The sequence below is a fragment of the Meleagris gallopavo genome, chromosome 20, assembly GCF_905368555.1.
Source record: "Meleagris gallopavo chromosome 20, MGAL_WU_HG_1.1, whole genome shotgun sequence".
Taxonomy (NCBI): domain Eukaryota; kingdom Metazoa; phylum Chordata; class Aves; order Galliformes; family Phasianidae; genus Meleagris; species Meleagris gallopavo.
The window spans coordinates 9,768,228-9,792,566 of record NC_139423.1 but is presented as its reverse complement, the minus strand read 5'-3'; the positions used below and the strand labels follow the sequence as shown (position 1 = coordinate 9,792,566).

The window sequence follows — 24,339 nt, the reverse complement described above, 5'->3', positions numbered from 1 at the left end:
GAGCATGAAGGGTTCTGTCAACTGCCAAGAGCCCTTGCTCTGATTTAGGAACCAGCAGGGCTCAGCATGAATTCCAGAGCTGGAGAGAATTTCTCTCTCTTCTCCATTATGAAAAAATTCTAGGAAGCAAAATTTTTTAACTTGATACAAATTTTTAACAGATAACTGAGCAAAACCAAAGCTCTCATTGGAAGCCAAAATACTTCATCTTCCCATATAATGAAACAAAGAGTATGCTGAGAAGTGAGACTTTTTCAGAATGTTTTTACTTAAGAGATGATTTTACAACACAATGTACTGACAATATGTTAAACAATAAATAATAAGTAGATTTTAACAAACACATTGAAGACAGATGCTGGTAAATGCTTTCCTAATCCCCAAGCTACACTCTGTCATGACTTTAATAGCTGAGGACCTTTTGTTTGCAATTTCACAATTGTAATACAAAGAAAAGCATACATTTTAATTTCAGGTTTATGAAGAGGCTCCATCTTCCTTTATTTCTACACTAGTCAGCAGCAGAGCTGACAGGGAGAACCGACTGAAAACTAATAAAAATAATCCCAAACCAAAATAGTTAATGAAAAGATCAGTTGTATACACTAAAGCAAGTCTGACTCAATCTAAATGGCAGTTTGTAACTATATAGCATAGAGTGACCTGGTTGGTGTGATACCTATACTGAACTCCATGCTTTTGTGCCCTGAAGTGAGGAAAAAAAAAATAGTATCACAAGTGTTTAAGATTCCTTCTGTTTTTAATTTATGAAAACAAGCATGATGAGAGTAACTCACAGCATTCAGAATGGTTTAAAGAACAAATAGAAACATATGTATGTATCTAAATGATAGTCATACTAGCAGAGTTTATTATAAAAGTTTCACAGTCTGAAGCTTTAAAATGTATTTTGTGAAAATGCATTTAAGAATTAAGGTGGATTCTCTCTCTAAAACATGTACACGTATGTACACAAAAGGACAACACACTGAAAAAGTACTTACGTGTTTAAAACAAGTGACAGGAGCTGCTGTAAAGCTATTGCTATTGATGTAGCTACCCCAGCTGAAGCCTTCCACGGGGACAGCTGCTAAGAGAAAGTTACTGCATTTAGGAAGCTGCCAATGAAACCAATTTTGTATTACTAAAAATGTTTCGGCTCTTTTATTTGACCATACCTGCTTTAGTCTTTGCCTGGTTCTGTAAAGTTGCTTGGTACTGAGCATATGCTGCTAATTTAGCCACCAGTGGTTGTTTTTGTAGAACTTTAGCCTTCTTTGTTGGAGGTTTGCCCTAAAACAAACAAACAAAGAAACCGTAAGTAAATAAAACCTTCCCAAACTCCCAGCAGAAGGATGTCCTTATGCCTGACAAAACTATTTAAAAACAAACAAACAAAAAAAAATCACTGAGAAACAAAGAGCTGCCACTAAAATAACTGAAAAATAATCTTTCAAATATTTTTTTCCAGAAGATTCAACTAAAATTGGCACAACACAGAATGGAGTTGATCAAGAAACACAAAACTACATATAATATGGAAGATGCTTAAAAATCAGCAGCAAAACAGTCTCCAAAAATTCACTTCTCTATTAGTACTCCAATGTAAAGAGCATACAGGCTCACTGCTCTACCTGAAAAACAAAATGAAATCTTTTGAAAGCAGGTTAAAAGGAAGATTTTTCTTTTTAAATCTGATTTATACCGATGCAACTTCCTGGCATGTTGCATATGCAATGGAACATGAGATAAGATATAATGATATTCTTTTTATTAAATGTTACAAAAAAATTCTCATGATTATTTGATTCACATCTTAAATGAACAGATCAAACCTCATTTCATATATCCGCATAGTTAGAAAACCCTCAAAAGCAAACCAGCAGTGCCAAATAAACCTTCATGCTCTCTAAACCAGAAAGTGTCTTGGGGATAAGATGCATGGATTTTCAAATCACTACATATGTAGGTTGAAAATTTTTTCTGATCTTTTCCTTGCAGGTGAAAGTGGGGCACTGCAGCAGAAATGAAATAAGGAGTGAAGATTTGGTGGAATTTGCTCTGCTGAGCAAGGTAACGTGTGATCAGTGATACAGTTTTGAATTTTGTCTTACAAAATCATTTGTGAAAATTTTACTACATTAAGAATTTGGGCTTAGTTATTTTAAAGCATCCCAGTCGTTTTACAAACACACACATTTTACAGACACAGACAGCAATAAGTATATAAGGAAAATGGTGTCTGTACCGCTACCTGAAGTCTGGCCAGAATGCTGGCCTTCTTGGAGTTGGATGAATAGCTTCTAGAGCATGATACACTGCAGAAACGTTTCGTTTTAGAGTAAAAGGCATCACGGACACCAACCATTCCACACATCTCGCATGTAGCTAGTCAGAGGAGAGAAAGAACACGTTAAGAGTCTAAGAAAAACCTCTGTAAAAATTCTGAACAAAGACGGCGTGACGAAGGTCCTGTAGGTGGCACCATCAAATCAATTTCTTACAGCTTTATCCTGAGAAGAACTGCACCAAAAGCCAACTAAAAGACAACCATCACCACCACTGGTGATACAGTAAGAACCTCAAGTTCACAGGCAGAAGTCTGTCTCCACTTTGCTCCCTACTAGTTTTACCACTGAAGTGGATCATCAACCCAAAGCCAATTTCTGAGTCTTAATGGCTCTCAAGAAAATGCCTACTTTGAATCAGAGCCAGCCAGTTCCAATTTTTCTCTAAATATTTAATACTTGCAAACAAATAAAAGCAGATATTTTTCTTTAATCTTAAATTTGGAATACATCCAAAGTACCTTTGTCTACCAATAGTCTCACCTATAGCTGGAGTCATATGCTTTAGAGGTTGATGGCACAGTGCACTAAGTTGTTCCATGCTCAGTAAGAGTATGGGACCAACTCACCCCAGCAAGACACAAGATTCTACCCAGAGGGAACCAGTAACCAGGCCAAAATATTTTCCCCAATGGCTAAAGCAATCTCTCTGCCTCTCCAATCTTTTATTTCTTGGTGTATACCACAGCTAGTCAGTAGTGAATACATATACACTGATGAGATTGATAAAGTAGTGGGAATTAAGTTTTTTTTCCTAGTATAAGAAATATTTTTCTATATTGTAAACACACACAAGAAGAGACAATATGCTTTTGTGTAAGAGAGCACAATGACATTTTCAACAAAGCTCAAAGAATAAAAACAACATGCATGAGAACAAGTGTGTGTATTATACACAACATTCTAGATAGGGAGGGTATTCATATAGTACTTTCCTGATAGCAGGATTCAAATTTTATCATATTTCAGTCTGGCAAAATCAAGAAATCCACTGTATTGGTCCATTTTCAGGGGGACCAACATTTGGGTCAGGAATCCCACAAAACACAGCGCGGGCAGAAAAAGAAGCATCAGTGTTTATACTCACATACCACATACTCACCCATGCCAGATTTACCATCTGGGTAAGTATAGACCTGTCCATTGTTCTTTATGATTGGGAGACTGGATGGCAAAGGAGAAACCTCTTCTTCACTCTCATCTGAACTGGAGCTGCTGCTGGTGTCCTCACTACAACTGTCATAACCGTCAAACATCCCGAATGAATCACGTCTCTTCCTTTCTGTTTGTGAAAGATGATCTGTCTAAAAATTTTAAAAAAAGCAAATAATGAAAGCAAACAAAAAGAATACCAGAGCATCGTGAACACAGCTATCTCAACACAAACTTGAAAATTAAAGGCCAGCCTTCAAATGGAGATACACTACAAACTGCTCTATCAGCATATAAATATGAGCACGTATTACAAATTAAATTAGCAGAGTCAAAACCAGATAACATTTTGGTACAGGTATAAACAAAACAAGCTCAGTCCACCAAGAATACACAGTAGCAGTCCATACATTTTTTTCTTGGTTTCTCCAGAGATCATTAATCCTAATGTTCTGATTAATGACAGCCACGCATCTTATATGCAAATGAACACATTCCAGATGGCTGCAGCCAATTTCACTAGAATTCATTCATTCGAGAAAGCTGAGCAGAGAAAACAGTTCAACGAGGAGGGCACTGCTCTCCAGGAATGGAGCTGAGCTGCTCTGGGCCATTAGTGGCTCTCAGTGCTGGGGATCAGCTCTCAGCTTCTTCAGGATTCAGCTGCTCACGTGCACAGCACAAATACTTCACCTCACAGGGGTGTTCTGAGGATTAATACATTAACAATTATGAAGAGCTCAGTTACTATGGCAATAGGGTCTGTATAAATGCTAAAAGATAGAAAGGTGACTAATTTGTAGGAAAACTCTATTATGTAACAGGTTTCTGTATGTGAGAGTGGCAATGAAAAACCTGAGGTCAAGTGCAAACACTGCTTTGAAGAATGTCCAGCAGCTGAGCACTTTCCAAAGACAATAAAGACTACAACAAACAATAGATTAACTTTTTTTTTTTTTAAAAAAAAGGATATCCAATAAATGCTTTTTAATACAGGAACATTTTTACCTTTATTGCCACCTGACACAAGCCTACTGCTACATATGTGAGCTGCTCTCATTAAGCTAAAAGAAGAAATTTCAAAGTATTTCCATTATTCTTAACCATACCTATTAAGGTTGAGAGGCATTAATAAAGCAAGAAAAGACATACTACAATGCAAGCACAAGTTAGGAGAATGCAGTAGAGCAAGAAGAAATAAATAAGAAAGCCTGTGCCTCTACTTTCCTCCCCCTTCAAACCTAGAAGTAAGTTTTATCTCAAAAGCACCGCAGATAGAAAATATGATTGGACTTGTTCTTAAAGTGCATTTGGATTCATAGCTTTAAGATTTCATCACAATAATTCCCCAAATCCCTTTCCTAGAGAGGATCATTTGAACATCTCTATTGTTGCATCTCATCCGAGCCTTTCTGTGCCACATTATCACTTTATTACAATATTCTCTATTCTCCTTTTCAATCTAAATCTTATTTCAGAAGGCTTTCCTCGTAGTTAAGAGGGAAAACTGATTCCTACACGGACCCAATCCTAGCACCCAACTACAAAAAAAAGCACAAACAGTAAAAGGTTATGCAATAAAGCAAACACCTGTAAACACTAAAAACAGCTCTGAAGCGTTAAGAAACCAGCACAATGTTGATTGTGCCGTAGCCAACCACACAAAATTACACTAAAACAAATCAAAGCTTAGGGCAGGGCATGACATGACATCTTTTCCTGAAGTAGGCAGGATAGCAATTGCAATCGTTAAAGGAACACTGGGGGAAGGCAGAACAAAACCCAGCCTTGACCTGTGCCAGGAACGAGCCGTACCTGCACAGCACTGCTGGTACCAGCAAGACGCTCGCTCAGTGCTGTGTGCACGTGTGTGCAGATTAAGACAGAAGCTGAACACATTGCCATGGATACGGAGTTCTGCAAAGTGTCAGCAATTCACACACCAGAACACGAAGACCTCGTCACAAACTCTGTAGTGCTTCAGAGTATTTCACCTTCAGCGACCACAGCCTAGGAAATAAAATGCAGTGCCATTCTAACTACTCACAGCATGCTGCCCCTCATCACCTGCACACGAGCTGATTGGATTCCCGTAAGGGACCAAGGCCTCGACCCACATAAAGGAGGACTGGAAGTCCTTACTGGCGGCTGCAGCACCAGGCAGTCCCAGCACACTGCTCTTTCCTTACAGACCAAAGACCTCAGACCCACACAGCAGCTCGGCTTCACCCAGAACTCCATTGGTAGAGGCCTGAAGTGCTGCCGCAGCTCAGAAGAACAAAGAGAAACAGCCCAGTCCCAGTCCTCCCATTCCCAAGGGCACCAGACGTTCCCCTCCCAGCACCGCTCTCTGCACAGGAAGAAGCAGCAGAAAGCTGAAGGCAGGCTGGAGCTCCCCCGGCACACACAAGAGTCAAGCTGGAGCATGGCTCAAGATCGCAATCGCAGATACCACGACAATACTGTTGGCTCTCCCTTTTTTCTTCCTCTATCACAGATTTAGAATCTCAATAGCACTGCCAAGGCCTCTTTGCCAAAATACCCACAGATGAGAAAATATTTCTGCTTTCTGTAGGAAATTACAATCTCAAAAGAGAAAAATCATCCTTCAGCATTATAGAGGCTCCAAAGTCTCCAACTCATCAAGTTTGTTTAGTTTATCTAAACTGAGGAAGCCTCACAGATCACCTTTCCTTCACTTTACATTTAGTCACATTGTCCCAGCTGAAGTTCTGAGCAACTCACAATAGTTAAAATAACACTCTGGTTTTTATAAAACATTTTTATCTGCGCGCTTGCCAGAAGATGAGCATGTTTGCCAGATAATTTACATAGGATGTTCCCAGTGTTAATTTATAACTATTATTTGGATTTTAAATTCTTGGGAAATTTGATCAAACTCCATTTTGTGCAACTTGGAAAAAATTCAGATTTTCAGTACAAAAATACAAACTGCTTTGTTCACGGAGGCAGGTGAAAGTCAGGGCAGAACATACACAAATACCTTCACTGGAATTTTGCTAGAGCAGATCAAGACATTTCTATTTTGATAATAAACACCAATAAGATTCTTTTCAGCCCATGTTGAGACAGCATTTGTAGAAACAAGTGAGTGATGCATGGAACTTCTGATAGCCCTCCCTGCAGATCTCAGCAGTCCTACTCTTTTGTAAGCCCTGTCTAGTGCCTGAAACAGAAAACAATTAGGTTACAACTCTGGACTCACAGGTCAAAAATCACAACCTTACACAAAGGACAACATCTGCCTCAAGCAGAACCACAGCTAAGGACAAGCCGCTGCTTCAGCAACAGCAACAGCAGCAGCTTGCAGCTCCTGCCAGTGATGAGCAGCAGCAATGCTCTCAGCTGACTGTGCTTAACTGTGGTACCTGCAGGGCCTCTGGGTTGTAAAGCACTGCCCACAAAAATGCAGCCCTACATCCCCATCCCCATCCCAGTTGTTACTGCACCAAAGTGTCCTTTTGTGACCACAGAACTGTGGGCTACCATGGGTACAGCAGGGATGGATTATGCATAGTTTTCACATTCACACCCTTCTGTGACCAACTTTAGGTGGTAACTCTCCCAGAATTTGTTTTTGGCTATCAGAGACAGTAGTAATAGATTGAATTATTCAATTTAACAGTTACAACCCTAAGATCAATCCATGCATTTCACAATACATGCATAATGACAAAAACTGCCTACTGCCAGGAGCTGGATTTAGCATGAAAAACCACATTAGGGTTACCTTTTATTTAAAACTGAAATAGATGAGCGTTCTTTGCCTCCCTGCAAAACACTGAGAAGGAGCCTGGCTTACTGCAGAGCTTACAGCTGTGTAAGTGGCCAGCAGCAGAACAGCAGCTGTTCCACCTCATGATAAGCACTAGCTCATTAAGCAGAAGGCGTATGCACACAGAACAACAGGCCAAACTTCTGGTCATATGGGTAAGGCTCATTTTCCTAGTCAGATTACCAGCTCCTCTATAGGAAGGGTTTTTAGAGTGATACAAAATCTAGGTAAGTGAGACTGGCAAATAAAAGCCTGAGTACCTACTTGCTTAGGGGATTTCTTGCACGGCTCTTTTTACTGAAGAGAGGGGTGGAGAGAGGAACTTTTAAGAACTGCTTTCTTATTCTGCCCAACTTCCCATTTTCCTGTTCTTCCTCTCCCCCTTGTGAGCACTTGGCAGCAATGTATTTTTAAGAAATATTCTTAATTAACCATTACACAAGGCAAATGGTATGATAAAAGAATATCGTTAAAGAAACCGGTTTTCCTAAAAGCTGGAAGGCAACTCCAAACAAATACCATTAACAGCCACTTTCTCACTCCTTTAGCATACACAGCTGAATTTACTCATCACATCAGAGCTCCCTGAAAATAGCTGCTCTTCCAGCATAAAAGGTTGGTCACAAAGGAGGGACAACGCGTGGCCAAATTGCAAAATAAAACAGTTCAACCTTAGCTGGACATGAAATGCTTGGGAAATTGTTTTATTATATCAATGAAGACTATGCTCGAGTGTTGGCAACACTTAAGAGAAAGCATTTCATAGGTGAAAATTTGCTACAGAAAATATTATCAAGCAGAAAGTATTATCAAGCAGCCAAACTGTGCCTCCAAGTCAGCACATCCTGACCAAAGGCAGTTGGTACAAAACCATCACAGAAACGTTTCAGCCTGCTCAAATGGGCAGTCACTACTATTCAATCACTTTGGTGCTTAAATTCACTAAGACAGCAGTTTAGAAATACAAGAACTGCAGCTTAACCAACGCGTCCCAGCACCTCATGCAGAGATGCATCAGTTTCTACACTCAGATCTCACTCACAGAAACATGACAGGAGTAACAAGGTCGCCACCAACTTCCAGCCACAGGTGTCTGATAAAACATTTACTTTAATCACATAACCTTAACAAAGCATGCTTTTCCAATAGCATGCTTCAAAGTCGGTGTTAAATTTGATACAATAGTTTTGTATTTGAAAGTTCATTAATGTTTTATGCCATGAGTGTGGTTTTGGCTCTGGATGTCAGCATTAATGCACCAAGAACAGAAAACTCATTTATTGCAACTCTTCTGAACTTAAGCTGGCCAAAACCACCCCGTGCAGAAACAGCAGGCCACCGCCTGCAGAACTGAAGCCCTGCGTAAGCCTCAGCATGGCAAAAAAGAAAAACTCCAACATGGTACCAATTTAAAGAAAATATACTTTCAGCTTTCATGAAAAACAAACAAACAAAAACCCCCAAAGCTAAACATCTTGGGATTCCTGGAAATCAGAACCAGCCAAACTTAGTTTTTTATACATAAGCAACTCACCTCTATCTGGAAATGTGCCTTCCACTCTTATTACAAGTAAAATCTCAGCTGGAAAATTACAGAAATGTTTTTTCCTGTCTCTTCATTTGCTACGTATGACAGCATTTTGTCTGAAGCCAGTTTCTGCTGTTTGCCAATGGTTTTGTCCATAGCCTCTTCCCCGGGGGGTTTCACACGAGAAGAGGGGAGACTCTTACAAAAAAATATATCAAATTAGCAGGCAACCTGGAGGGGTGGGGGTGATGTAAATATGTGAAATATTTGAATTTGAATAAAACGTGTTTACGTTACAAACTTCATTACGTTTTTACAAAGCCCTTACACATAGGAGCACCTGGAAGAGGCAGAGTCTAGAAGGCAAATACTTGGTTCAAACAATTCTGTTAACATTATAAACAACGACAAAACAACAACAGTAAAATAACACCGACCCCAAACCAAGATCTGCTACACCTGAATTCCTTCTGCGTGCTTAGGGGCAGATTCAGCAAAATATCACATGTCCAATGTGCACCAACTTACCTGAGAAACGAAGGTGTGCTGCAGCAGTTTGCCGAAGGTATCGAGAACGTTGTGAAATTAAATCAGGTTTTAAAAGGCAAGAGAAAGGAAGGCCAACGTGGGATTTCCTTTCCCCCGAGGTACCGTTACCACCACAGCTATTTAACTCTTTAGGGAACAACAATGAAGATAATCCTTACTTTCAGCCTACAATCCTTGTGCGCTCACAGGTCTCCGCACTCTCAGGAACAAGAGCCAAACCATGCATCAACAACAACTTCCACCCAGGAAAGCATACACCTCTGCTGTGCCTCCCTGCGGCTTACGTTACACACTTCCTCAAAGCGATCCCTAGGCAGAAGTAACAAGCACAGATTACTGCCTACATCTGTTAAGTCCCACGGATCTCGTAACGACTGCATTGTTTTGGTCCCCGTTTAAAGGTCCCGATTAGGATCTCCCTTAACCTTTTCATTCCGTTCCGTGCAAGTTAAAACCGGACCGTTACGAACCAACGTAACCAACCAGTAACTGAGCGCAGCTCCTCGAACACGCAAAACCTTCGTTTAAAAAAAACAGAAAACCGCCTTAAAGAGAACAGCGGCGTTACGGGCACCGCTCTCACAGCCTCTCTCCCACGAAGCAGCGCCGTGCAGCGGGACGCTCCGCAGAGCCGCCGCTCCGGGACACGGCGCAGCAACGGCCCGAGCGGGGATCGCCGCCCGCACCGGGAAGCGAGACGCGACGGAACGACCCCAGGACGAGCTCGGGCTGGAAGGCGGCGGCCGGGGCTTTAACTCGGCAGGAAGGATACGGGAACGCCGCTCCGGCGGGGCGACGCCGAGCCCGGGCTGCCCCGAAACTTCCCGCTCCGAGAAGGGCCGGCGCCGCGGGACAGCGCGGCACAAAGGGCCCGGGGCCGCCCCACGTGCGGGCTGTCAGGGCCGCCCCCGCCCGCCCCGGCCCGGGATCGGCGGAGCGGAGCCGCCCCCGCGCCCCGGTGTCGCTCCCCGCCCGCGCGGCCGAGGGACGCGCGGCCCCCGCCCGCCCCTGGGGGCCCGTCCCGCCCCGGCGGCCCCTCCGCCCGCCCCGGAGCCCGGCGGCACTCACCGGCTCCTTTGTGTTTTCCATCAGGCCCTCGCGGGCAGGAGACGCCCAGCCGCCGCCTCCGCCCCCTCCCCTCGGCTCGGCCCCCTCCGCCCGCCGCCTCCCCCTGCGAGGGGCCGGGCCCGGCGGGACGGGAGGCGGCCCGCGAAGTTCAGCGTCTCCCTGAGAGAAAGGAGCCCCGCTCCGTGCGCCGGGACATCAACAACACGAGCATCGCCGCTCTGCGCAGGCGCGGCGCCCGGCCCCCCGCGCGCCCTCATTGGGCTCCGCGCCGCTCGGGGCTCCTCGCTCGCCGTACCCACCTCGGGGGGAAACCATCGAGCGACGGGGCGGCTCGGCGGCACGGAACGGGCCGGACGGGGGCGGCAGCCCCGCTAGGAGCTGTTTGGCTTTGTAACGGACGGCGCGACGAGTGATGGGGCCGCTGGGCCTCCGCTGAGGGGAGCTCGGCGTCACGTGAGGCAGAGGACGCCCCCCCCACGCGCGGAATAGAGAGCGCCAAGTCACGTGGAACGCGGAATGGGAGAAAGGGAGGAAGGAAATAAGGCGAAGAAAGGAGGTCACGTGACGGCCCGTGCGGCCAGGGGAAGCTCCCCGCTCACGTAGTGCGGGGCGGGGCGGCGGCCGCCAATCGGGAGAGGGGCGGGTACGAGCGCGGCCGCGTGGATGCTCGGCCGCGCTTCCGGTTCCGGTGTCTCTGCGGGAGCGATGCGCGCGGCGGCGGCGGCGGCCGCGGCGGCCCCGGCGGCCCCGGCGGCCCCGGCCCCGCGGGTTCTGAATGTGGCGCGGCGGCGGCGCCGGCCGGCGGAGCCGAAGCTGATGGCCAAGAAGAATAGTAATAATAATAACAAGAAGAAGAAGATGGTGAAGCGGGCTCGGCTGCGCGCCAAGGAGATGCAGGCGGCGGCGGCGGCTGAGGAAGCGTCACGCCGCGCCCGGCACTTGCGGGCCATCTCCGGCGCTACGGCCGCCGAGCGAGAGCTGGAGGAGTTGGTGTTCGGTGACAGCCTCGTCGCGGAGGAGGCCGAGCTGCTGCAGCGCCTGGCCGGCCCGCAGGTACGGTTCGGACGGGGTGGCGGCTTTGGCACTGCGGGGCGGCGCGGCCCCGGTTCCCCTGCGGGAGTTGAGCGGCCCGCCCCGCGCTCAGCGCCCGTCCCGATGCGTTTCAGCAAAGCGCCGTGCGGAGCGGGGCACGGCCGGGCCGCTCCGGCCATTCGGAGTCGGAGAACGAAGCCAAAGGAAGATCCCCGTCTAAAAGGCCCGTCTGGGTGGATGAAGATGACGAAGCCGAGGAAAGGTGCGCGCAGGGCACAAGGCGGCGGCCGGCCGCGTCGGAGCGGCTGCGGACGGCTTCCAGTGCAATGAGCTGTGCGGCTGTTGTGTTCTCGCTCTAGGGTTGACATGACCCACAGGTACAGGAGGGAGCTGATGAAAAGCGATGCCGAGAAGACACTTACTAAGAAAAAGCTAAAAGCACGACTTGAAGAGCAGTAAGTTCATTGACGCTTTTGTAGTAAATTGTGCTAAGACATCTGTGGATGCACACAGCATTCTGAGTCCCTTTGGTCTTTTCCCCCTATGAACTGCTTCAGTCCTGGAGCCGTTCTTGCACTCAGAGGCACTCTTCAGTTAGTGCTTCTTACGGCATTTATGCAATCTTTAAATCCAGAGTAATGCTGTTATTTGTTTTGTTTTTTTTTTTAAATCGACTTAATGCTTGTTTACTAATTAGAAATTATTCCATAAAGCATCTGAGGTGACGTGCTGTTTTTTAGTTGGGTGATGGAAGATGTTAATGTGTGATACATAAGAATGACTGAAGCATGGATAGAGTTGGATGCCACAGTAAAAATTCAGATCTGCTGGGGTTGCATGGCTATGCAGTGCATTGCCTAAAGAAGTCATCTTGCAGAAGTGTAGCAATCTCTTCTAAGTGCTTACCAGGTAGAAAGAAGTGACTTTGTTTGTTAAACAAAGTGTTCCTTTCTTCTCTCCCCTTCCTCTTGCTAGATTTCAGCAAGCTATGGGAGGAGTTCCTGCATGGGCTGATAGAGAAAACAGGAAGAAATCCAAGCAAGCTACAAGTGATAGTAAAGAAACCTTTTACTGCTCTAATGTGACTTGCTGTGCTAGTCTATTCAACTTGTGGAAAAAAGACTTGTTTTTGGTGTTTGATAAGTCTTTGTGTGTATAAAGCTGGATGGTCAGCTTTATTCTTTCTTTTGGTGTGTTTTGTTTTTTTCTTATTTTTGTTCTTGTAGGGAGTTCATTGAGCTTTCCAGTATGCTCTGTTTTTAAATAGGTGGTAGTGATGAAGATGATGATCTGCTGTGCAGAACTGGCAATTTCATATCAAGCTCAGAATCCCTGCCAAGGGGTATTTTGGAGGTAAAGGCAAGCCTGTAATTGCACCTTTGTTTGGTCTGTGAACATGCTTTGATTTCATTATTGCTGTTCAGGCAGTAAAATTAGCTCTTACACAAATGTCTTTGTTCCTGTAATTGTAACTTTTAGATATTAGTGTTTCAGAGAAAGTGGGTCCTTCATGTTATGAAGGCATGAAACAAATTGAGATACGTAGGAATTATTTAATGTACTCTTAAATAGCACTTTGGAGTAAGATTTCAATCTCTAGGGGGAGGATGGAGTTCTCCCATGACTGGGTGATGAAATGGTTCTTGAGAAGGGAGCCCTCAGATGAGTGTTTCTTTCACTATCTCCTTTACAGCTATTTCAGATGAGCAGGAGTGCAAGTAGTCTCAGCTAGCCTTCCTTCTGACTTCATCAGCAGGCTGACCAGTTTTATGCCTACCCTGCTGTACTGAAGCAACTTAGCAAACTTACTTTGTTTGTCCTGCTGGTGTCAAACTGTTGAAAAGTCATTGTAGGCATCAGCATAACCAAATGTGTAAACTGTTGTTTTTGTTTTTGTTTTTTTTTTTGCTTGATCTGTGTCCTAGATGAAGAGCTGCTTGCCTGCTAATCAGGAACGTCTTGCTGATGGAAGACTGTCAACCGTGCAGTTCCATCCATCTGCTCAAGTTGTTCTGACTGCTGGCTTCGATCGATCAGTGTCACTCTTTGAGGTGAAGAATTTTAACTCGTACAATGTGGATGTGCTCTTAAATGGAATACTCCTTTGATAAATGTACTGGAAATACCTTGGGAAGATAGACTCTCTTTTCACTGTTCCTATGATGGTTTGCACACGAGGCCTGTAATATCTATGGTTAGAATGGAATTAGCTTGGAGTTTTCTTGGAAGATTTCCCTGTCTTCATACCAACTATCTGCAAAATATAGGCAAAATAGTTTCATCATCTGTAGCTGAAGAGTAACAAGGACTATTGAGGTTATGTTTCTTATTTTTAATTAAATTGTTTGCAAACATTATATTGTGAGGAGCTCTCTGCTTATGTTTACAGCTGTAATATTGCTCAGAAATCCTTGGGGGGGTTGGAACGGCTGTGTTGTAGGAGGAAGTTTCATATCCCAGCTCTATTAGGAGCTTGATGTTGCCTAGTATGAGTGAAGTGGTCAAAGGCACAAGCTGAGTGTGACATCTGTGAGGCTGCAGGAAAAGCATATTAGAAATTATAGTTTATTTGAATAAAGCATGGGCAAGACAGTAAGGACAAGGGGTTTGAAGTATGTCCAGAAAGTCTGGGAGAGCCTCATTTACAGGGTGAGGGGTGAGAGGTGGACTGTTTGTGGATTGGGAAGGGAAAGATAAATGCTTTCAGCTGGGTACACTTTTTATTGTTTCTCTTGTACTGGTGAGTTGGTAAGAATTTTTCTCTGTAAAAATACTGGATATGTTCATTAATGTGATAATCTTTTAATTTTTATTTTAAGGTTGACGGCATAAGGAATCCAAAAATACAGAGCATCTATTTAGAGAGTTTTCCAATCTATAAAGCTCGCTTCAGTGCTGATGGAGAACAGGTTATAGCCACTGGTACTCACCATAAAGTGTTCTACGTGTATGACATGATGGGTGGAAGTATTATTCCTGTACATCAAGTAAGAGGTAAGTTAGTGATCTAAGTGTCTCAGTGCATTTAAAGCTGTCCAAAGTAGCAAGTGCACGTGGATTTGCTTTAAAAGGAAATGTAGTGAGTGCTTGGAGGTAGTGATGCCTATTGTTTTACTATGGTCCGTTCTAGTTTCTTTGATATAACCCCAAGTTTGTGTAACGTCTAACCCGTAATGTTATCTTGTTAGCACATCACAGAAATGAAAAGGTGGAGTCGGGTCTTACTTACGTTCATTGTAGGCCCGAAGTTCAGGCAAGTGAGTAAATCACACCAATATTAAGTTCTGTTTCACTCATTTTAAAGGTATGGAGGAAAAACTTGTCAAAAACTTTGAAGTCTCTCCAGATGGATCGTTTATGCTTCTCACTGGAACTTCAGGATATCTTCACTTGCTGTCAATGAAGGTGGCTTTTTCCATAATTCATGTAGTTTCAGTTTCTTGGTATCCTTTTCCTTTTGAATCTGGTTGCTTGCCTTTTGATCTGAGAAGCAGTGCAGCTTTTCAGTTAAAACAGGTGTGACGTACTGTGACAGCCTTTGAAAGTGAGCTGTTCTATGAACTAACTGCAACTATGGAAAATGGTTTGGGGATGTCAGACAACTTTCTTTGATGACGTTCTTTTTGGGACTGGTGGTGGAGTGAAGTCTAGAGTTTCCTGGGGGTGTTTTTTGGGGAGGGAGACGGTGGAGGGTGGGTTACTGGAAAAAGCTATTTGTCAATGATGTGTTACAACTGATGGTATAAACACTGTGCTGACAAAACCAAAAGCCTCAGCATGGGAACAAGAATCTGAGGGTGGAAGAAATGTAGGACGTGTTTTTTGGGAATAATGTTAGTGTGTGTTGGTGTACCGTGGTCATGAATCACTCCATCTGCTGTGATTCATAGGGAACCTAGATATTTTTTTAATCTACATTTTAAAATGCCACATGATGGCAGCTGCACTTGTTTCAAACTTGGAAATAACTAGGAAAAACAATTTCAGTTCCCTTTAGTATTGAGATCCCTCTGTGAGGAATCAATGAGCATTTATTGAACTGGCATCAATTGGGTAACAATAAATTGGTTGACCATGAGCTTGTGTGCTGGGCTCTGAAAACGCCGGTATGTTCTTTTAATGCCAAGTTACTGTGGCTGACTTAAGGTTTGTGTGGGACAGGAGTATGGAAGCAACTTTCCTACTGACCTTACCGTTTCATAGCACATCTGAAAGCATCAAGGATTTGTTGAATGTTGCCTCTTAAGACAGAATTTTGTTAATTTCAGCCAAAAAAAGGAGGGTGATAAAATGCCTCGTCACGCCTCTTAACCTGCATTGTCTTGGTCTGAATGCTCATTGCACTCATGTTTCAAACAAAGCCAATGCTTTGCTTAGGTGATTAGGTGAAGCTGAAGGATACCAGTTCCTTTCTTGTAATGTAGAACTTGTCTTAGCTGCTGGCTGTCTGACATTATGTTGTGTGATAATGCTGCCGCTTCAGGCAAAATAGCACAAAACTGGATGTCTGTCTTGAATTTACATACAGATATTTCAATGTAGACTTTAGAGATGTGCTTTAAACAGACTCAGGAATACCTCAAGCCAGGAAGGGTTGAAATGGCAGATTTGGTCACCATTATTGATTTCCTCCTATAGACAAAAGAACTGATCAGCTCTATGAAGATAAATGGAAGAAACGCCGCATCTGCTTTCACTTCAGACGGCAGTAAAATATATAGCTATTCCAGTAAGTGCTCTGTTTAATAGTACTAATTGTAATTCCATTGAAATTGCTTAAGTTTTTGTAAATCAGTCAATGTTGTACGAAGTTAGACCTCATCTGACCTAGAAATCCTAGCAGGTGATCCATTATTACCAATGAACTGTTCTAGTATGCTCTTCTTTTTTTGAAAACGGACAAAACCTCCTTATTTGAAAGCTGTATATAAGTTAACTGTCCTTCTGAAATCTATTCTGACAATTCTGACAGATCAGTGTATGTTTTGTATGCACGAATTCTGTAATCTTCTCTATTCTGCAAATAGAGGAAGGTGAAGTTTTCATCTGGGATGTGAGAAGCAGGAAGTGCCTGCACAAATTTGAAGATGAGGGCTCTTTGGAAGGAAAGTGTATTGCAATTTCAAGAAATAACCAGTATGTGGCGTGTGGGTAAGTGAGTAACTTAGGTGATTTACTTTCTTCCTATCTCACTTTTGAAGCTCTTCAGAATTTGTGTCTGGTAAGAGTGTAGGAAGATAGAATGAGTTTGGTTTTAATAAAGTTATAGTAGAAGTGAATAGATGAATGTTGCTGTTTCTATGATAATCATTTATTTTGTTCCATGTACATATCAATTACCATACATGCTGAATACTGGTATTGCTCTTAATATGTTACTATTGGCATGCAGTGATTTTAGCAGTTAATTTTGAAATTACGCAGCTGAAATCACACAGAGTGAATTTCTGTAGTAAAGTGTCAATTTGGGGCCTCATTTCTTCCACATTTCTAGTTTACTCTCTTCTGTGCTCCTACTTTGATTGCTGTGAGAGAGCATGTTAGCATTTATAAAGATTTTTTGACTCCGACAGTTGCAGCAACAGAGCCTGAATATTTCTTCAGAAAATATTTCTGAATTAATGGTTGCTAGCAGCTAGCGTGTCAGTTCTAACAACTAACTAATGTTTAAGTACAGTATGCATTTTCTGAGGAAAAACTTTAAGAAGCTTAAATGACTACAGACGTGATACTGAGCTCTCTCTGGTTTGAATTTGTTGTACGTAAGAGATTGGTGTACCAAGGATCACCAACTAAGAGTCTGTCTCTCAACCCACCCATCAAACCCCTCTACTAAATCCTGATACAAACTCTAAAGCAAAACACAGTCTTCAAAATATTGTTACAAACCACACTAAGTAATTACTTGCTGATGATCTTTAAGTTGACTATTGGCCACAGATAACAAGTCAAACGTGTACCATAAACGCTGTTTCTCAATATGGATTTTGTTAATTTCTCATTGTAGTTCAGTTTCTGGAGTTGTGAACTTGTACAGCACTGATGTTTGTCTCAAGGAAAATCGTCCTAAGCCAGTTAAAGCCATAATGAACCTCGTTACCTCTGCTACGACCGTGACCTTCAATCCTACCACAGAGATCTTGGCTGTGGCTTCCAATGAAGCCGATGAGGCTGTCAAATTGGTATGGTCAGCTTCTTTTCTCAGTGTAACACTGCTTGTATCTTCTTTTAAAAAAGTGAGTGCAATCCTGCTGACGTGGTCAAACTGATTCCAAGTGGGTACATGCACTACAGAATTTGCTTGATTGGAATGTGTATGGGGTGCTGTACCTATATCAGAAAATGTTGGTTTTTTTTTTTCTTGGAGAAAGTTCTTAAGATAACCTTGTAGTCTAACTTAATTCTTTTTTTTTTCTCCTCTTTTTTTAAAATGTTCTTGTTTTGTTGCTGCAAATACAATACAGTTCTTAATTTCCAGCATCTGTTACCTGTAACAGTCTTTCTGGGTGGTGACTTTTCCTTGCTAAGAAATTTTGTCAGCCTTGACAAAATTCTGGGTATTTCCTACTTGATGTGACTAACTATATCTTTCTTAATAGGTACACATTCCATCATATACTGTATTCTCAAACTTCCCAGTGTTCAGAAGAAAGAAAATTTATCTTACTCAATCTATGGACTTTTCTCCTAGAAGTGGATTTTTCTCTATAGCAAACAACAAAGGCAAAGCTTTGTTGTATAGGTATGTACTAAGTTTGGCTGCTCAATCCCAGATAACATATTTATATTCAGTAAGATGATGCAGATGACTGTAAATGGTGAAATTTGACTACTTGATTTGATTTTTACTCGCTGAGTTAACGGTGTGGCACTGAGTTCCCACTCTGGCAGTTTTTTTTCTGGTTATTGACTATGCGCTACTGCAGACGTGCCTGTCAAAAGTGTTATTGTTCCTTGCTGAATAAAAGTAGGAAGGAAATAGCAGATAATGGGTGGTTTTTGCCATTTTGTTTTCTTTTTTAGCTTTTACTATGTCTGTATTTCAGATTAGTAGTAGTAGTAGATTATTGGAAGAATACTCAGTGCTACTAAATATTTATTGCTTGTTATATTATGTGTACAACAGGTTACTGAGAAGCTTTACATCCATCTCAACTGTGTTTTTTCTTCAGGTTGAAACATTATTCAGATTTCTAGAAGATCCAGGAGAAAATGGACTAGCATCTCAGGTAAAAGTAGCACTCAAGCTGTTCACAGGATTGTCTTGGCATTTCTTCTTATCATTCAGCTACCTCCACCTCATCAAAGGTGGCAACAAGAAGTTCTCAGTGTGTAAAAGTGAAATGGTACTGTCTGGGTTAACAGAAAATGTCCATTACAAGGGACAGGCTTGTTTGTTGAGCTCGGCTTTTCTAATAATGCTCTTAAGGGTGGTTGGTAATTCAACCAAATGTGCCCAGACCTGTTGACAACTGCTTTAAAAACTTGTAAACATTAAAAACAAACTCCTGAGCAGTGATGGTAAAAACATCTGTAGGCTGCCTTAAATTGGCCCTGTTGTGTGGGCCATGGCTTCACAGGTCTGTGTGAAAATTTAGGTTAATAAACAACTGAAATTTTAAGCGTAGCCTGTGAGAATTTTTGCCTTTTCATGGGAAACTGGAATGTCCTGTAGCCTTGTCAGAAACACAGTAGTGCTGTTTGACCTAAAATCTGTTAAAGGATGGAAGCTCAGCCCATTCAAACTGAAAGCTGGTTCATCTTCTGTGCATTAAGCTTATGTAAACTGTTGTGATAGGTAAATGTTCTGAGCATGCTAACAACATTCTTTGTGCTGATCCTTCCCCAGGCATTGTAACCTGCAACTACAAGTATGCTGACAAAATCAAGCAAACCACTTGCAATGGAAGTTGAACAATATTAATATAACGTCTGTGATTTGTGAATGTTTTTTCTTAATAAATGTACCTGATAAATTTCCAGGCGAGTTCTTTCAGCTTTTTTCCTATGTTTTGTGTGCACAAAAGCTCACATTAAGCTGTGAGCCCAGACAAATCTGACTATAGATCTAATTGAGATGGAAGTTTTGTCAAATTTCAGAAATCTGGAAGCTGGAACTGGTTTGTACCTTCACTAGAGGGCAGCACTCAATCACTTGGATGCTTTGTATGTATAATAATATGAATGTAATGATCAGTTTTACCTGAGAGAGCCTCACGAGTAGGGTTTTGATTGTAGTTCTTAACATGAGTCAGTCTTTTTTAATCCTTTCTGTACTTCCCTGTTAGCTTTAAGTAATATGATATAATCCACAAGACCATTAAATCTTTTTTTCTTGGAATTCTAATGACTTTTAAAAGGGTAGGCTTTAAAAATAGGAAGCTATATTGTCTTTTATCAGTCCCACTTAAGTAGCTGTTTGCTTTAGTACCATTGAATCTACTCCTAGTTGGCTCTGCTCCTCTTCTCCCAGTGTGTCTTCTCTGCACTTTTCCTATAAAGAAATAATCCTGAATCTAGCAACTAAAAGCTATGGAGTGAGTCATTAACAGGTCTAGAATTTGCACTCAGAATTATGGGGTTCCTGGCCTTGTTAACAAGTCCAGCAGTTTCTGATGCTTTTCTCCATCCATCCAGCTGATTTCTGGTGAAGGTAAGAGGCTGAGAATGGAGGTGAATGGAAAAAGTGTTTTCAAATAACGCCAGGAAGGAGAGTTTAAACATTTTTAACAAATTCTGTGATGTAAGCTGCAAATATTCACCTCTATAATGAGTTGGGGAAGAGAAACGCTGAAGAACAAGAAGTTTTAACCTTTGCACTCAGTATCTCTTTGCTATTGTAAGAATTGTGATTGTGTCTTCTGCAAAGCGTAATTTGCAACTCCACCCAAAATGGAATAGTGAAGATTTGCCTTTCGAGAGATGAAGGAATCCTCAAGGTGGTTGTGCTGCTGTTTGTGAGGAGTTATGAGTAATGGCACTTCCACACGCTGGCCAGATTGCTGACAGGTGATGCTATTGCAAGAAGTTGATGTACTGATGCGTTGCAATGGGACACAATTACCACACCTGAGCTGTTTGTGCCAGTTTTCATCTCACTTTGAAAAATGCAGCCTTGTCCATTTGCTATGTGTTAATAGTACTTGTGCTTCTGACCTATTTAAAGCGTTGGTATTTAATTCCTTTTTTCCTAGCGTGGCTTTTTTTTCCCTGACATTGCTCAGCTGAAGTTCTTTTAATGAATTATTTCTCTGCTTTTCCTCTTTTGCCATTCTCCTTGGCAAAATAATTTTTATTGATGTGACCCATTAAATATTTATCACCGTAGCCTTTCCCCTTCGGGCTGTGATCTTGTCCAATTTTGCAAGCTAAAGGCAATTAGTCTTGTGCTTAGAAAGGAAATCTCCAAGAAAAAAAGCCTGCCTGATGGCAGTAACACTGGTTACTTAAAAGTTGATCAGCTTTGCTACTGACTGTCTTGAAGCTGCTGTTTGCCCCTGTTCTCAGGGCTGGGTTTGGGGTGGAGGCGGTTCAGCAAAATCTTAAAGGACTGAAATTTCTTTTTCTGTGTCTCATCCAATGCTCAGGAGTGCTGTGCTGAGCTATTGGGGAAGCTGCCCCTGTCAGTCTTTTCCTTGTGGAACTGTTGCAGTCCCTACATGATTTTTCCAGTTGAAGGGGAAACTCTTGAGATTTGCCTCCTATGTTTAAGTGATGTGTGGGATCTGATCTCATAATGAAAGGGTAACTTTACAGGTGGTGAGGGATCGGGTCATACACAGGTTATAGTGCAGTTAAGCAGAGCTTTAACATTTCATGTAGTTAAACTTCTCGTGCAGAACTGTGTGGTTTTGGAGTGTGAGTTGTTGAAGCTTATGAAAGCCTCTCTTCAAATTTGGGGCTTTAGCCAATAAATACTCTTTCCCGTTCTAAAATGGGATTATCAATTTTATTGCTGTGTAGCTTTTTTCCAGGTGCTATGACTCCTGACTGATCCTTCTCAAGGGTTGTAAAGTTGTCATGTTTCTAACATTCCTCAAGGTATTTGAATAAAAAAACAGTGGCCATAGACCAGTGAATGTGCAAATGGTCAGAAGTGAACCCAGGGTTTTGCTTCAAACTCATTCTGTGTGATTAATGTAATAGCAACTCATACTTGCTGTCAGTACAATGTCCACTTAATCTCTGAGCAAAGGAGGTCTGCTTTCAGCATCCTGAAGTCTAACAGGGATGAATTATGGAAAGCTGTATTGCCTACTGCATGGAGGCCTAGGAGGACTTTAAGACATGGAATGGCATATAGCAAGTGACACTAGGCTTGTCTCAAGGATGGGGGGCGGACTGCAGAGGTGAAGTGACATTCTGAGTTAGGATGGGGAATTTAAGCTTAGTTTCTTGATTCCCTGTCACTCCTAAAGCTGCAGACTAGCCCATCTCATTACAAGTTTTGCCTTGCTCTGTTTTTCACATGCACCTGCTGTGTCCTTTCTTACTGCCCTGCAGTTCCTGATGGTACTGTGTCATTCTTTCTCCAATCTGCCCTCTTTCTGCCCATATTAAAGTGACTCTGCTGACGAATACAGTACATAGACTGTGCACAGTTCTGTGAGAACAGGCACTCGGTGTTTCCAGCTGATGTGCAGCTTTGGGAGGTGTGGCAGAGGTGCACACCAAGGCTCAGGTTGGTGCAGGAAAGTCAGACTTGTGCAGAAATCCATCGGTTCCTGTGGTTCTTCTGGGAGTCAGTGAAGAGGCAATCCGGGAAAATAGGGGAAAAGATAGGGAGCCATCTAAAAATAATTACCTTAATTATAAACATACATAAATATCCCACTGTCTTCATGTCTAATAATGCTCAAACTGCTTTTGAACAGAGAATTTTTATTTGTCTGAGATCCTAGACATTTTGAGACCATCTGTCTTTTCTTTGTATGTGAGAAATTAAGTCAAGCCTTTAAGTGCTATGCAGCAAAATTCCCCCTACATCTCTGAGGTTTTTTACACAAGGTGAAGGAGATCAGGTGCTTTCTGGTCAATAAAGCAAATTCCAGTGACGTTGGAGGTATAACTTGGCCTAATAATAAGGATAGTGAGCAGCCCAGCACTCAGCAACATGTCCCAAAGATGCTCTATGCCAGAGATAGAGCGTGATGATCTCTATAGCCCACATGGATGCTCTGCAGCAAATACAAGAAATAAAATTAAGTAGTATTCAGTAATACAGTCAGAATGATACTTACTGCTAAACTATTTGATTAATACTGTTGCACACTCGGAGGACCTCAGTAAACCAATGTCTCATAAGGACTTGGAGTGCGGCGGGGGCTGGACTCCTCCTGGCTCCTCTCCATAAGTTGCTCCGTCCCTTCTGAGCTTTGCCTTTTCCTCATCTCTCCTCTGATCTTCCACGGTTTTCTGGCCACCTCAGAGGAACCCCTCGGAAGAAACTGAAGTAAATCTGCAGCTCAGCCAGTGCTCTTAATCTAAAAATATGAGGTGCATAATTGCTGGTAGCGCTCATAGCAATTTTAAATCTGTGGAAAGTTAACCAGTGTTTTTAATGGAGCTACTTTGCAGCTAGATGATGTTCCTGATGAGCGTGTCATTGCTTCATTAGGTTTCTCCCCTCCTTGTTTTCCTGCATTTTGTCAGCAGACGATTGCTTGCTCTCAAGGACGTGGCTGGAGCTCCTGTACCATGTCTGCAGTGCACCCATGGCTCTGGTCCCTCAGCTGAGCACCTGTGCCCCTTCCACCCAAAGACCACTGGGAAGGGCAGGGAAGAAAAATTGCAGAAAAATATATATATTTTTTTAAGGCAATGATTTTGTATGCTTATGTATCGCGGTGGTGGAAATGATGAGATTGATATACTCCAGACAGTAACTTATCCTTCATTAACTTTATTAAGCAAAATTGCTTCAGACTCCATAAATACCAAATGGCAGTCTTTGCACACAGTGCCAGCACAGCATTTATGAGCACCATTAACAGCGGAGCGCATGGCTGTGTGTGTGAAGTCACACTGAGCATCTCCAGGTATTTATCTGCTGAATTCCTGGGGGCTTTTGAAGGAATTCATGTGTCTGTGCATTGTGTTATCATGTGTATGAAGGCCTTATTCTGAAGTGTTTACCTGGTGAAATACCAGCTGGGTGTTGCTGTGTAGATGGGGGCTCATGGGGTGTAGTGGACATGCTGAGTCAGGGCCTGAAGAAGTGATGGAGCAACTGGTGGGAAGGCAGGGCCAACCCAAGGGAGTTCAGCTGCATGCAATGAACCTGATTGACTGGAAGGGATGGAGCCAGGATCCTCCTCAGCCCTCATTTAAGGGCTGGCAGTGGAGGTGAGGGGGTCTTGCTGGAGATTCCTGTGTACCTGTGGCCTGGGTCAGTGGATTCTTGCCTTTGTTTCTGTGTCAACATCTGCTGTATTTTAGCATATCTTCACTTACTGCAGCCTAGGACTTTGCTGCTCTGCTGTCTTTGCTGTTTACTGTCAAGTTACAGCATTATATGGAGTCATGGCATTGGGTTGCAGAACCCCTTCGCTTTGGGATGCTGAGCATTGATGTTCTGGCTGGAGCCAGTGCAGTGGGATGTGCCTATGCTGGAGCTCACTCCTTCTGCACTTATCAACTGGAGCACTCATGGAATTCTCCACCTGAGGTCCTTCATGTTGGCTGTTCACCTCCAGATGAAGCAGAGTTTCAGCAGGTCTTCTCAGAAAAAGTGAAATGCCTTTGAAATGGTGAGACCTCAGCCCTGGGGCTGTGTCTGGGGTCACAGCTGCTGCTCTGCCCCAGGGCTCCCTGGCCCAGCCTCTCTGCGTGGGGTTTGGCTCTCCTGCTCCTGATAGCATTTATTG

General features: G+C 42.9%; 2 protein-coding genes across 16 annotated transcripts in view; one reads left to right on the top strand and one right to left on the bottom strand.

Annotated features, from left to right (window-relative positions):
• The window catches only part of MBTD1 (mbt domain containing 1), a 28,758-nt gene extending 17,819 nt beyond the window's left edge, over positions 1-10,939 (bottom strand). The window contains exons 1-8 of one of the 15 annotated variants that reach the window (XM_019621783.3): positions 10,741-10,939; positions 9,532-9,682; positions 8,831-9,022; positions 6,505-6,687; positions 3,451-3,652; positions 2,249-2,388; positions 1,179-1,293; positions 1,005-1,090 (exon numbers count right to left, since the gene is read on the bottom strand). In XM_019621783.3, the coding sequence (XP_019477328.1) occupies positions 1,005-1,090; positions 1,179-1,293; positions 2,249-2,388; positions 3,451-3,652; positions 6,505-6,621 (660 nt within the window). In that variant the 5' untranslated portion in view covers positions 6,622-6,687; positions 8,831-9,022; positions 9,532-9,682; positions 10,741-10,939. The other 14 variants (XM_085240079.1, XM_085240080.1, XM_085240081.1 and 11 more) reach the window with 14 other exon arrangements.
• Positions 10,940-11,083: 144 nt separating this feature from the next.
• On the top strand, positions 11,084-19,453 carry UTP18 (UTP18 small subunit processome component). The gene is made up of 14 exons (XM_010721685.3): positions 11,084-11,494; positions 11,608-11,735; positions 11,833-11,928; positions 12,449-12,528; positions 12,741-12,826; positions 13,399-13,524; positions 14,293-14,467; positions 14,778-14,878; positions 16,112-16,202; positions 16,501-16,624; positions 17,481-17,655; positions 18,073-18,215; positions 18,646-18,702; positions 19,323-19,453. Exons 1-13 carry the CDS (start codon positions 11,105-11,107, stop codon positions 18,668-18,670), a joined length of 1,740 nt encoding a protein of 579 aa, XP_010719987.2. The 5' UTR covers positions 11,084-11,104; the 3' UTR covers positions 18,671-18,702; positions 19,323-19,453.
• The last annotated feature ends 4,886 nt before the right edge of the window (positions 19,454-24,339 follow it).

Excerpts from the sequence above, each read along its gene's own strand:
- UTP18 (XM_010721685.3), top strand. The coding sequence starts at position 11,105 with ATGCTCGGCCGCGCTTCCGGTTCCGGTGTCTCTGCGGGAGCGATGCGC. Across the intron at positions 11,495-11,607 it reads AGCGCCTGGCCGGCCCGCAG|CAAAGCGCCGTGCGGAGCGG; the intron begins GTACGGTTCGGA and ends GATGCGTTTCAG. Across the intron at positions 14,879-16,111 it reads TTCACTTGCTGTCAATGAAG|ACAAAAGAACTGATCAGCTC; the intron begins GTGGCTTTTTCC and ends TTCCTCCTATAG.